Genomic DNA, 13000 nt, shown 5'->3' with positions numbered 1-13000 from the left:
AACCAAGTAGCCAGAACTACAGGCATGCGCTACCATGCCCAGCTAGTTTTTTAGTTATTGTAGAGTTGAGGTCTTACCAAGTTGCCCGGGCTGGTCTCTAACTCCTGGACTCAGGCAATCCACCCGCCTCAGCCTCCCAAAATGCTGGGATTTTTTTTTTTTGAGTTGGAGTCTCATTCCATCACCCAGACTACAGTGCAGTGGCATGCTCCCGGCCACTGCAGCCTCAACCTGCTGGGCTCAGGCGATCTTTACACAACAGCTTTCCAAGTCGCCAGAACTACAGGCATGTGCTACCATGCTCGGTTAATTTTTGATTTATTGTAGAGATGAGGTCTCGCCTAGTTGCCCAGGCGGGTCTTGAACCCGCGGGCTCAGGCAGTTCACTCACCTCAGCCTCCTAAAGTGCTGGGATTACAGGCTGAGCCACCAAACCTGGCCAGCCCTGCAGTTTTTGATTATGTCCTGGGAATTGGGTCTAGAAATTTGTTTTTTTTTTTTTTTGTTTTTTTTTTGAGTCAGGATTTCACTCTTTACTCAGGCTGGAGTGCAGTGGCGTGATCACGCCTCACTGCAGCCTCAGACTTTCCTGGGTTTAGGTAATCCTTCCACCTCCGCCTCCTGTGTAGCTGGGACTACAGGTGAACACCACCACATCTGGCTAACTTTTCTTTTTTTTTTTTTTTTGTAGAAATGAGTTCTCACTATGAGTTTTCTAGGCTGGTCTTGAACTCCTGACCTCAAGGCGATTCTCCTGCCTTCGCCTCCTAAAAGTGCTGAAATTACAGATGTGAGCCACATACCTGGTCAGAAATCTAGTTTTCAAAGCTGGTGTTTTTTTTTGGGGGGGGGGGTTTGAGTTGGGGTCTCACTCTGTCGCCCAGACTGCAGTGCAGTGGCCGCTCCTGGCCACCGCAGCCTCGACCTGCTGGGCTCCAGCGATCCTTCCAGCTCAGCCTTCCAAGTAGCTGGAACTACAAGCGTGCGCTCCCACACCCGGCTAATTTTTTTCATTCATTGTAGAGATGAGGTCTCACCAAGTTGCCCAGGTGGGTCTCGAATCCGCAGGCTCAGGCAATCCACTCATCTCAGCCTCCCAAGGTGCAGGATTACAGGCTGAGCCCCCAAGCCCAGCTTCAAAGCTGTTTAAATTTAGAATCTAAACAGCTTTGAAAACTGTAGATTTATACCTAGAACTATATCTTTTTAGCTAGAACTATATCACCTGTTACTCATGTTCAGCCTGATTTGAAAAGTATAATAGATGTGGCCTCTATCTCTACAAAAAAATTTTTTAAATTAGCCAGATTGGTGGCATGCATCTACAGTCCCTGCTACTTGGGAAGCTGAGGCAGGAGAATTGTTTGAGCCCAGGAGTTTGAGGTTGCAGTGAGCCATCATCACAACGGTGTACTTCAGCCTGGATGAGAGAATGAGGCCTTGTCTCTTAAAAAAAAAACTAAAAGTTCATAATTTAACCAGGTGTGGTGGTTCATACCTATAATCCCTGCACTTTGGGAGGCGGAGATGAGAGGATTGCCTGTGCCCAGAAGTTCAAGACGAGCCTGGGCAACATCAAGAGACCTTGTCTCTCCAATAAGTTAAAAAATTAGCCAGGTGTGGTGGCGCATGCCTATAAACCCAGCCACTTGGAAGGCTGAGGCAGAAGGATGGCCTGAGCCCAGTAGGTTGAGGCTTCTGTGGCCGTGATTGTGCAACTGCACTTCAGCCTGGGTGACAGAGTAAGACTTGGATTAAAAAAAAAAAAAGCCGGGCTTGGTGGCTCAGCCTGTAATCCCACGCATTGGGAGGCTGAGGTGAGTGGATTGCCTGAGCCTGCAGGTTCGAGACCTGCCTGGGCAACTTGGTGAGACCTCATCTCTATAATAAATCAAAAACTAGCCGGGTGTGGTAGCGCGCGCCTGTAGTTCCGGCTACTTGGAAGGCTGAGGCGGAAGGATCGCTGGAGCCGAGCAGGTCAAGGCTGCAGTGGCCGGGAGCGGCCACTGCACTCCAGTCTGGGTGACAGAGTGAGACTCCAACTCAAAAAAAAAAAAAAAAAAGTTCATAATTCTACATGTGGAAAATACAGAACAACTTGATGAAATGTGAATTGTACAACCTAATAATGACGGTATTTTTTTCTGTATGTCTACATTACAAAATTGGGGTACTGCCGGGCTCGGTGTCTCAGTCTGTAATCCCACGCCTTTGGAGGCTGAGGTGAGTGGATTGCCTGAGCCCACGGGTTCGAGACCCACTTGGGCAACTTGACGAGATCTCATCAAAAAATGAGCCAGGCATGGTGGTGTGCGCCTGTAGTTTCAGCTAATTGGAAGGCTGAGGCGGAAGGATCGCCGGAGCCCAGCAGGTCGAGGCTGCGGTGGTTGGGAGCGGCCACTGCCCTCCAGCCTGGGCAACAGAGTGAGACTCCAGCTCAAAAAAACCAAAAAAAATAAAAACCAAAATTGGGATACTAATTAATATATATTACTACACATATGTACTTATATTAATATACACAGTTGGCTCTTTGTATTAGTGGGTTCCACTTTCGTGAATTCAACCATCTGTTGATTGAAAAATCTTTGGGTTGCCGGGCTCGGTAACTCAGCCTGTAATCCTGCGCTTTAGGAGGCTGAGGTGAGTGGATTGCCTGAGCCCCACGGGTTCGAGAGCCGCCTGGGCAACTTGACGAGACCGCATCTCTACAATAAATAAAAAAATTAGCCGGGTGTGGTAGCGTGCGCCTGTGGTTCCAGCTACTTGGAAGGCTGAGGCGGAAAGATCGCTGGAGCCCAGCAGGTTGAGGCTGCGGTGGCCAGGAGCGGCCACTGCTCTCCAGCCTGGGCAACAGAGTGAGACTCCAACTCAAAAAAAAAAAAAAAAGAAAAGAAAATATTTGGGTTAAAAACATTGCACCTGTACTGAATAAGTATAGACTTTTTCCTAGTCATTATTCCCTAAACAATATAACAACTGTATATACAAGGGGAGCCCAAAAAGACCCCAAAATTATCTTTTGGAGGATGGGCCCCTTGTAGCACAGGCTTCCCCCTACTAGGTAAGTGTTCTAGGAACCTATCAGCATTAGTGTACCAGCCAGTGTTGTGAGAAGCTGCATTCAGCTTCAGTGAATGTTTTTTGAGACTGATTCAAGGCATTTGACCCAAAGCAGCATGATCCCTGGGCTTCACACTCCTTATCATCTGATTTCATCCTGAGTGACTTTTTTTGTTTCCCCAGTTGAAAAAAATCTGCAAAGGGAAAGGTTTTACCAATGTGGAAGAGGTAAAACAAAAAACGGCAGAAGCACTAAAAAGCATCAGAACTGACAAGTTAAAAAACTGTTTTTGAGCAGTGGAAAAAGCATCTTGATGGGTGTATTGTGTCATATGGAGAGTACTTGAAAGGTGACTGAAGTTTAAACATGTAAGAATAAATATACAATTTTTTAAAAACTCAACTAAAACACATTTATTTATTTGTTTGTTTATTTACTTAGCAAGATTTGTTGAGAGGACAGAAAAGCTCCCACAGTGGGAGGGGACCCGAGGGGCTTGCCCAAAACACATTTATTCAGTATATAATCACAAGGGCTCAACCAAACATTTAATTTAAAAAACAAAACAAAGATAACACCACAGCTCAAGATCAAGGAAAGGATAGATCATCTAAGGAAAAGATAAAATAAAAGGTGACACAGGAGAGGCTGGGCAGCCCAGGTCAGGACTCCTGGCTGGATACCTTCTTTGAGTAGGTTTCTTGGAGATACTTCCTGAAAACTGTGGGGTTTTTCCAGAGCTTTGCAGTGTGTGTGTCAGCGTTCGGTTCTCCTAGCAGGCTCTGGGTGGAGAGCAGACCACTATCTAGGCCGACCACCGTGTCTACCCATCATGTTGGGGTAGTAGCAGGGCATCAGGAACTTCACTGTGGGCGCATTGTAAGGGTGGCCTCTGTGGAACTCCCGGGAGAGCTTATACCTCAGGTCTTCATATACTGTTCCAGACATCATGAGTGTCATCAGCTTCTGCTGTGGCTTTTTGTCCACCGGGCCTTGGGTGGCGCTTCTCTCTGGGCTTAGCTTCTTTACTGGCGGCGTCTGGGTCACTGTTTTGCAAAGCCATCCCTGAGGCGCTGGCAGGAAGACAGCCACAATTTTTTTTTTTTTTTTGGGATGGACTTTCACTCTGTTGCCCAGACTGGAGTGCAGTGGCCGCTCGCAGCCACTGCAGCCTCGACCTGCTGGGCTCTGGTGACCCTTCCGCCTCAGCCTTCCGAGTAGCCGGAATTACAGGCGCGCGCTACCACACCCGGCTGATTTTTTGATTTATTGTAGAGATGAGGTCTCGCTGCCCAGGCGGGTCTTGAACCCGCGGGCTCAGGCAATCCACTCACCTCCGCCCCCCACAAGGCGCGGGATTACAGGCTGAGCCACCGAGCCCGGCTCAGCCACAATTTTTAATACATAAATTCCTGTTTCTTTTTGCGATCTTCCTTGTGGTTTATTTTTATTTTTTTTGAGTCGACGTCTCACTTTGTCACCCAGGCTGGAGTACCGTGGCACGCTCATGGCCACCGCAGCCTAGACTTGCTGGGCTCAGGTGAACCTTCCACCTCAGCCTTCCAAGTAACTGGAACTACAGACATGTGCCACCACGTCTGTCTAATTTTTTGATTTATTGTAGAGATGAGATCTCACCAAGTTGTCCAGGCTGGTCTCGAACTCCTGAGCTCAGGCAATCCTCTTGCCTCGGCCTTCCAAAGTGCTGGGATGCCAGGCTTGAGCCACCATGCCCGGCTCCTTGTATTAAGTATTATAAGTCATCTTAATGATGATTTTTTGTTTTTGTTTTTGAGTTGGAATCTCACTGTCACCCAGACTGGAGTGCAGTGGCTGCTCCCAGCCACCGCAGCCTCGAGCTGCTGGGCTCCGGCGATCCTTCCGCCTCAACCTTCCAAGTAGCTGGAACTACAGGCACGTGCTACCACGCTTGGCTAATTTTTTTTTTTATTTATTGTAGAGATGAGGTCTCGCCAAGTTGCCCAGGTGGGTCTCGAACCCGCGGGCTCAGGCAATCCATTCACTTCAGCCTCCCAAAGTGCTGGGATTACAGGCTGAGCTACCAAGCCTGGCTTCTAGTGATGATTTAAAGTACAGATGGGAGGACGTGAATAGGTTATATGCACATACTACGCCATTTTAGAGGTGGGGTCTTGCTCTGTCACCCAGGCTGGAGCGCAGTGGTATGATCATAGCTCACTGTAACCCCAAACTCCTGGGCTCAAGCAGTTCTCTCACCTTAGGCTCCCGAGTAGCTGGGAATACAGGTGCAAGCCACCACACCCAGCTAAAATTTTTTGTTTTTGTAGAGATAGGGTCTCACTCTGTTGCCCAAGCTGGTCTCAAACTCCTGGGCTCAAGTGGTCCTCCTACCTTGGCCTCCCAAAGTGCTGGTATTACAGGTGAAAGTCTCTGTGGCTGGCCTACATTTCCATATCACATTTGGTTATCTCATGGCCATACTGGAATCAGTCCACTGTGGCTACTGAGGAACAGCTTTGTTGTATATATACGGGGGGGAGGGGGAGACCCAAAAAGATGGAATTTATTTAGAAAAAATTGTGTATTCTTACATGTCTAAACTTCACCTCCGAAGTACTCTCTGTGCACTGCTCCTTGTCCTCGGCTGCTGGTTTCTCTACCTAAGCTGTCTGGCCCATTCCCGTTAGCCATCTGACAGTTGTGGAGTTAAGGATTTCATTCTGATGGTCTAGTTCAAACTAGTAACAAGCCCTTAAGAGCATTGACTGACTGACTTCTACTCAAATGGGTGTCAATGTCCTGAGGCAGGGACCGCAGTGAAAGACACAGCATTGAATAGACTAGACTTTCAGTAAACACCCCTGGGCTGATAGGATCCAAACTGCTTTCATTTACTGAAAAGTCCATGAGTAAATAGAAAAGATGAATTCTCCACACAATCTATCAACCATCAAATTACAGGGTTGAGAGGAGTCATTTGGAATCATAGGCAACTGCAGTGGTACAGACTGGTAAAACATGATGGCAAGGCAAGGGAGGAAAATGGTTCAGATATGTCAAATCATGTTCTCCCAAGTGAATGGAAATATTTAGGGGTGCTTATGAAAATATATTGAGTGAAAAAAGCAAAAGACAAACCATGTACATATATGAGGGGAGACTCGAAAAAACCGGGATTGTTGTTTTGGAGGGAGGGCCCTTTGCCCAGGCTTCCTGGTGCAGGAGGTATGTAAGTTACTTGCTATAGTGTGTTTACTTGGGTGGATGTTAAAGACAGCTACCTGGCAGGTGCCAGGGGTTCCCCAACAGAAGGATCCTTTGTTCCCTGAAAGACTGTCAGGTGTATTTTCTCTTTATCAACTCCATGCCAGTAGATGGTAAGGTGATACCACCTTTTGCATTCTTTCCTACTACAGATTAGGTGACTTGGTTTATTTTTTTGTTGCTTTGAGTCACGATCTCACTCTGTGCAGTGACATGATCATGGCTCACCAAAGCCTCACCCTCCTGGCCTCAAGTGAGCCTTCCGCCCTCAGCCTCTCAGGTAGCTGGGACCACAGGCACGTGCAACCATGCCTGGCTAACTCATTTATGTGTTGTTGGAGTCAGGGTCTCTCTCTGTCACCCAGGCTGGAGTACAGTGGCACAATCACAGCCCATCACACCCTCCAATGATTGGGCTTCAGCAGTCCTCCTATGTCAGCCTCCTGAGTAGCTGGACCTACAGGCAGAAACCACCATGCCCAGCTAAATTTTTTTTTTTTTTTGTGAAGTCAGGGTCTCGCTGTGTTGCCCAGGCTGGTCTTGATCTCCTGGGCTCAAGCAGTCCTTCTGCCTTGGTCTCCCAAAATACTGGAATTATAGGTATGAGCCACCGTCTGGCTTAATATTTTATTTTTTGTTGAGATGAGGTCTCGTTGTGTTGCCAAAACTGGTCTCGAATTCCTGGGCTCAAGCAATCCTCTCACCTCAGTCTCCCAAAGGATTACAGGCATGAGCCACTGTACCAGGCCAGACTTGGTTAAGTTTTGTTGTATTTTTAATCATTCTGAAAGACAGTCACAGACTTTGGGTAGTTTGGACCAAATGGGGCATTAATTGGAGTGTCAGAAACACGGAATAAGTACTATCATCTAAGGGTCGCTGAGGAGCCCCGGAGGCAGTAGGAATTTGGGGCCTTTTGTCTTAGAACCATGTGGTTACAGTGTCTCTGTATTCCAACTTTCACATTCTCAGTTCCCAGTAGAGAAACTGATTGACCTGGCAGGGGCATTTGGCCACCTCTGACTCTCACCTGTGACTGGAGGGACTAGTACATAATTACAGACAGGAGCTGGGCACAGTGGCTCACATCTGTAATCCCAGCACTTTGGGAAGCCAAGATGGGAGAATCATTTGAAGCCAAGGAGTTAGAGACTAGCCTGGGCAACATAGTGAGACCCCTTCTCCACAAAAATGTTTTAAAAATCCACTGAGCATGGTGGTACACACCTGTAGTCCCAGCGACATAGACGACCGAGGCAGGAAAATTGCTTGAACCCAGGAGTTTGAGGCTGCAGTGAGGTATGATTGGGCCTCTACGCTCTGTACAGCCTGGGCAATCGAGTGAGACCCTGTCTCAAAAGCAAAAACAAAACAGTACAGACAGGGCTACTTGGACCTCCTCCCTAAATACCAGGAAATGTGCCTAAAAGTTGTTGGTCACAAACAGGCCCAAGAGAAGTGAATTAATTTGTCTAAGGTCACAAATTAGACGCAGAACTGGCAATGGTCCTGCCCTTACAGGGAAAAGGGGCTCTGTCTGTGGCCCAAGTATGCAGAAGTTCCTTCCATTGGGTTAAGGAAATGAAAGCAGTGTGCCCACCCAGTGCCCAGTCTCTTTCCCCTCAGTCCTTTGGATACGTGGGACCCCTGAAATCTGCACAGTCTCATGTTTCCCAGGTAGTTTTTTGTTTTTGTTTTTTTGGTCTTCTCTGGTCTGCCTGTGGACTTTGTTGTAGTGTCCGAATACCTAGGCCTGAGGAGTAGGTGTTTTGGGGAGGACAGTGGCTACACTCAAGTGCAAAGCCCTTTGCATTGTGGGACAGAGCCAGAGGTGGGAAGAGAAGGGAGCACTGATGGGGTCTAACTTTTCCAGTACACCTTGTTCTGGCAAAGAATTCCCAAGGAATATGGGAATTCTAAATTTGACGCGACCCTTCTAGGCGGTTATGAAGAAGGTATATTTTTGCCAAGGCAAGAGAACATAAATATACTTTATTTAATGGCATGTTAGTGTGATTTATACTAGACATGTAGGCATGATATATGAATCTTCATGTATGCTCTTTGCCCTAGGCCCTGAAGGTGTTAGCTTGGAACTGAGACCCTGAAACACAACCACATCCCCGTCATCAAATAGTGGCCTTTCGTTCAGTGGGTTTTTAAAAGCGTTGCTTATAGTCAAGCAAATAACAGAGACTAAATTGAGCTCTTGGTAGTTCTCAAAACCGATAGGACTTAGTTTCTTCATTCTGATTGCATCAATGACTTGATCTGTGTTTTAAGACTTGTTTTCTGTTTTTTAGTTGGTGTCTCACCCTGGCACTGTGGCTGGAGTGCAGTGGAACAATGCTGGCTCACCACAGCCTTGACCTGCTGAGCTCAGGCGATCCTTCTGCCTAAGCCTCCTGAATAGCTGCTGAGCTCAGGTGATCCTTCTGCCTAAGCCTCCTGAATAGCTGGTACTATAGGTATACACTACCATGTCCAGCTATTTTTTCTTTTTTGTGAAGACAGGATCTTACTATGTTGATCAGGTTGTTCTTGAACTCCTGGGCTCAAGCAATCCTCTTGTAAGAGGATTGTCTGAGCCCAGGGGTTTGAGACCAGCCTGGGCAATTTGGCGAGACCTCATCTCTACAATAAATCAAAAAATTAGCTGGGCATGGTGACACACGCCTATAGTTCCAGCTGCTTGGAAGGCTGGGGCAGAAGGATTATCTGAGTCCAGCAGATTGAGGGTGCAGTGGCCGTGAGCATGCCACTGCATTCCAGCCTGGACGACAGTGAAACTCCAGCTCAAAAAAAAAGAAAGAAGAGTCTTGCAGTCTCTAGCAGGCATTAAATGTCAATAGGCTGACATTTGTGACTTAGTTGGTCAAATACACCCTTTGACCAAAAGGTTTGAGAGCAGTACAGATATCTTCTATACCAGCTTTTACAATGGATACAAACCTGAAGAGTGGTTAAGAGGAGACAGAAAAGCCAGGCTTGGTGGCTCAGCCTGTAATCCCGTGCCTTGGGAGGCTAAGGTGAGTGGATTGCCTGAGCCCACGGGTTCGAGACCTGTCTGGGCAACTTGGTGAGACCTCATCTCTACAATAAATCAAAAAATTAGCCGGGTGTGGTAGTGCGCACCTGTAGTTCCAGCTACTTGGAAGGCTGAGGCGGAAGGATCGCCAGAGCCCAGCAGCTCCAGGCTGCGGTGGCCAGGAATGGTCATTGCAGTACAGTCTGGGCGACAGAGTGAGACTCCAACTCAAAAAAAAAAAAAAAAGAGGAGGCAGAAAGCCACCTACAAACGGTGTCTGTTGAATCTTCACTTCCAACTGAACATTTATCCATCAAATTCATTTGGTTCTTAGCAAGGTTTGTAAACTGCTTGGTTACTGATAGATCTTGGTTCAGTTAGCTTCTCAAATTATACCGTTGTCATCTTCTTTCTCTTTTCTTTTTTGAATATCTTGAGTGGGAGGGTGTGTAGATAGAGAGGGAGAAAGAAAGACACAGACCTCTGTAAGTCTGAAATTACTTGCTCACACTTCTTAAATATACCATCTCAAATGTATAAAAAGTAGCTAATACTGTGAACTTTTTTCCTGAGCCATTTACAAGTGGTACAGCATGATGCCACATTCATCACTCCCAAATATTTTCGTCTGCATTTTCTCCAGGCATTCTCCATAAACCCAAGATAACTATTAAAAGCAGAGAATTCCCATCAGGGCATCACTGGCGTCTAATCTTCAGACTGCATTCAGGTTTTACCAGTTATTCAAATAATGTCCTCAGTGGCACAAGAATCCAGTTCAGGGTCATCTATGCATTGGATTTTCAAAGCATTTGAAGGTTACATGCCAGTTACTTTATAAAATGTCCCTTGGTTTGGGTTTGACTGATGTTTCCCCATGTTGAGGTTCCAGTTCCACATCTTTGGCAGGAATGTTACGGAATGAATGCTTCCTGAAGCATCTGGTGGTCTGATACCTGCTTTCCACATACCCCTTTACTAGGGCTGTTAACTTGAATCCTTTGAGTAGGACGGTGTCTGCCAGGCTTCTTTGAAAAGTGACCTTTCTCCATGCATGAATACTATGTATATTATGGAGAGGTACTTTGAAAATGCCTTAGTATCTCATTCCTCATCAGTCTTTATATTAAGTAGTTACTTTTAAGTCTGTGGATTGATGGATTCCAGTTTATTTAAAATGTTATAATCTATTACTATCATTATTTACTTTTATCCTCAGATTGTCCCAGATCTGACTGCTTCAAGTGGGAGCTCCATTTGGCTGGCTCCTGTGTCCTTCTGAAACGTCCCCTTCATCCTTTGAGCACTTCCTTCCTTTCTGTCACAATACACTGCTTGAGGCTTCTGTCATACTCTTCCTTCCCCAGCTTTGAAATCAGTCATTTTTCTTTTTTTTCTTTTTTTTTTTTTTGAGTAGGAGTCTCTCTCTCTCGCCCAGGCTGGAGTGCAGTGGCATGCTCATGGCCACTGCAGAGTCGACCTGCTGGGCACAGACCATCCTTCCATTTCAATCTTCCAAGTAGCTGGAATTACAGGTGCATGCCCAGCTGATTATTTTATTGTAGAGTCAAGGTCTCACCAAGTTGCCCAGGCTGGTCTTGAACCCCTGGGCTCAGACGGTCCTCTTGCCTCAGCCTCCCAAAGTGCTGGGATTACAGACTGAGCCACCGACACCCAGCCAGCCTTTGGATGTTGTCAGCTCTCCTGCTGTTCCCTTGGGGTGCCCTTCTCACCCCACTCTGCTCTGACCTCTCTGGCCAGGCCACCCATCTCATCCCCTCCACGCACACGCTCCTTGCCCTGCCTTTTCCAGCAAATGACTTTTGAACTGGATTATTCACAAAAGGGAAAGGAAAACTATATTCTTTGTCTCCTGTTTTTGGGAAGGGGGCACAAGTAATTTCTATGTATTATACAAACTTAGACCACAAATTGTATTAAAGTAAAATACACGTCATTGCATTATTCAGGATAATCAGGCTTAGCTTCATAGGTTGGAACCATACTTCTTTCTACCATAGGGCTTTTACAAATGCTGTCTCTGTTTCCTCAACCTGGAGCTTTTACCCCATTCCCCTTATCGTTTTTCTTGCCATTGCCTGTTGCTGTCATCTGTCATCATTGTTAAACCATTTCTCTACTGAGAAATGCTTATTTTTTGTCTTTGTTTACTGTTACAAGGTATGTTTTATTGAATATCATTAGACATTCATTTTTGTTTCTCACTTGTGCAGGAATATCTGTAGCATAAGTAAAGCCAGCCAGGCACGGTGGCTTGCGCCTCTAATCCCAGCATTTAGGGAGGCCAAGGCAGGAGGATTGCTTGAGCCCAGGAGTTTGGTGACGTAGCGAGGCCTCGTTGCTGCAAAAAATAAAGTAAACCAGGCATGGTGGTACACACCTGTAGTCTGGAAGGATCACCTGAGCCCAGGAGGTTGAGGCTGCAGTGAGCCATTAGCCTGTCACTGTGCTCCAGCCTGCATTACAGAGACTCCCTACTCAAAAAAATAAAAATAAATACATCCAGAGTTAAAGAACCAGAATGGAGCCAGGTCTTTAGGAGTTTGGCTCTGTCTTCCTTCAGTGCAGGGAGTACATGCTGTCAATCACTGTCCCCGGTCCCCAGAGGAACACACAGTAAGTATTCACCAAGTGTATCTTGAATTTGTATGGATGCTGGCCTGTTTTAGTGATCAGTGAACTTTAAATAATGAAATTTCTCTGAGATGGAGAGCTACTGTGTTGTGACATAAAGCCTGTTAGCTCCTAAGCCGTTCTACCTTTTTTCAACAGAAGGTGGTTTTTTGCCCTGTGAAAGAAGCATTGGAGGTGGACTGGAGCAGTGAGAAAGCCAAGGCCACTCTGAAGCGCACAACTCCTGACTACTTTCTCCTTCAAGGTGAGAGTCAAAGCGAAGCTTCCCTAGGGAGGGCTTCCGGCTCTTACTTCTGCAGGTGTGACTGCAGAGTCCTCGTGGTTTTGTGATTCTCTCTCTCTGTTCTCAGTGACCATCCGAGAAAGGCAGGGCTCTGAGACCTGTCACTGAATTTTGGATTCAAGTGACTTCAGCTTTTATTTGTTGAAATGACCTGCCTTCTAAAGTTGAACCTAAGACACTAACTAGTGTCATGAATCAAGCAACTTCTCTTCACCACGTTTTCCCTCTTTAGAATTCTTTCTTGGCCTGTAGGCCAGAGTCACTCTCATGAAAGTGGGACTTCCCTCCTTCGCTATGAATGAGCTACTTTTCAGTCCATCCTTGCCGGTACTCAGCAGGAAGTTAGCTAAGTATGGGTTGGCTTCTCAGTGTTCTTCCTGTGCCTGGCACTTTTAGCTTCTAAAACATTATGTATTTATTTATATTTAGGGTCAAAGTCTCACTCTGTCACCCAGGCTGGAGTACAGTGGCATAGTCACAACTCACTGCAGCCTTGAACTCTCCCTCTTTTTTTTTTTTTTGAGTCAGAGTCTCACTATTGCCGAGGTTAGAGTACAGTGGCATGCTCTCACCCAGGCAGTCCTTCTACCTCAGCCTTCCAAGTAGCTGGAATTACAGTCACACACCACCATACCCAGCTAATTTTTTGATTTATTGTAGAGACAAGGTCTTACCAAGTTGCCCAGGCTGGTCTCAAACCTGTGGGCTCAGGCAATCCTCTTGC

The 13000-nt window shown here is 46.5% G+C and overlaps 1 protein-coding gene across 1 annotated transcript in view; it reads left to right on the top strand.

Moving 5' to 3' along the window:
• Positions 1 to 12384, top strand: part of LOC103250417 (SUMO-activating enzyme subunit 1) — a 27740-nt gene extending 15356 nt beyond the window's left edge. Inside the window, exons 4-5 of the mRNA XM_008049000.2 lie at positions 12132 to 12237; positions 12344 to 12384. Coding sequence (XP_008047191.2) covers positions 12132 to 12237; positions 12344 to 12384 — 147 coding nt within the window. The remainder of the gene's footprint in view (positions 1 to 12131; positions 12238 to 12343) is intronic.
• Positions 12385 to 13000: the final 616 nt, after the last annotated feature.

The sequence above is a fragment of the Carlito syrichta genome, unplaced genomic scaffold (genome assembly GCF_000164805.1).
Source record: "Carlito syrichta isolate Samal-C Ts95f unplaced genomic scaffold, Tarsius_syrichta-2.0.1 Scaffold130423, whole genome shotgun sequence".
NCBI lineage: Eukaryota > Metazoa > Chordata > Mammalia > Primates > Tarsiidae > Carlito > Carlito syrichta.
The sequence above is the reverse complement of the archived record's forward strand: the minus strand, read 5'-3'. Positions and strand labels throughout refer to the sequence as shown.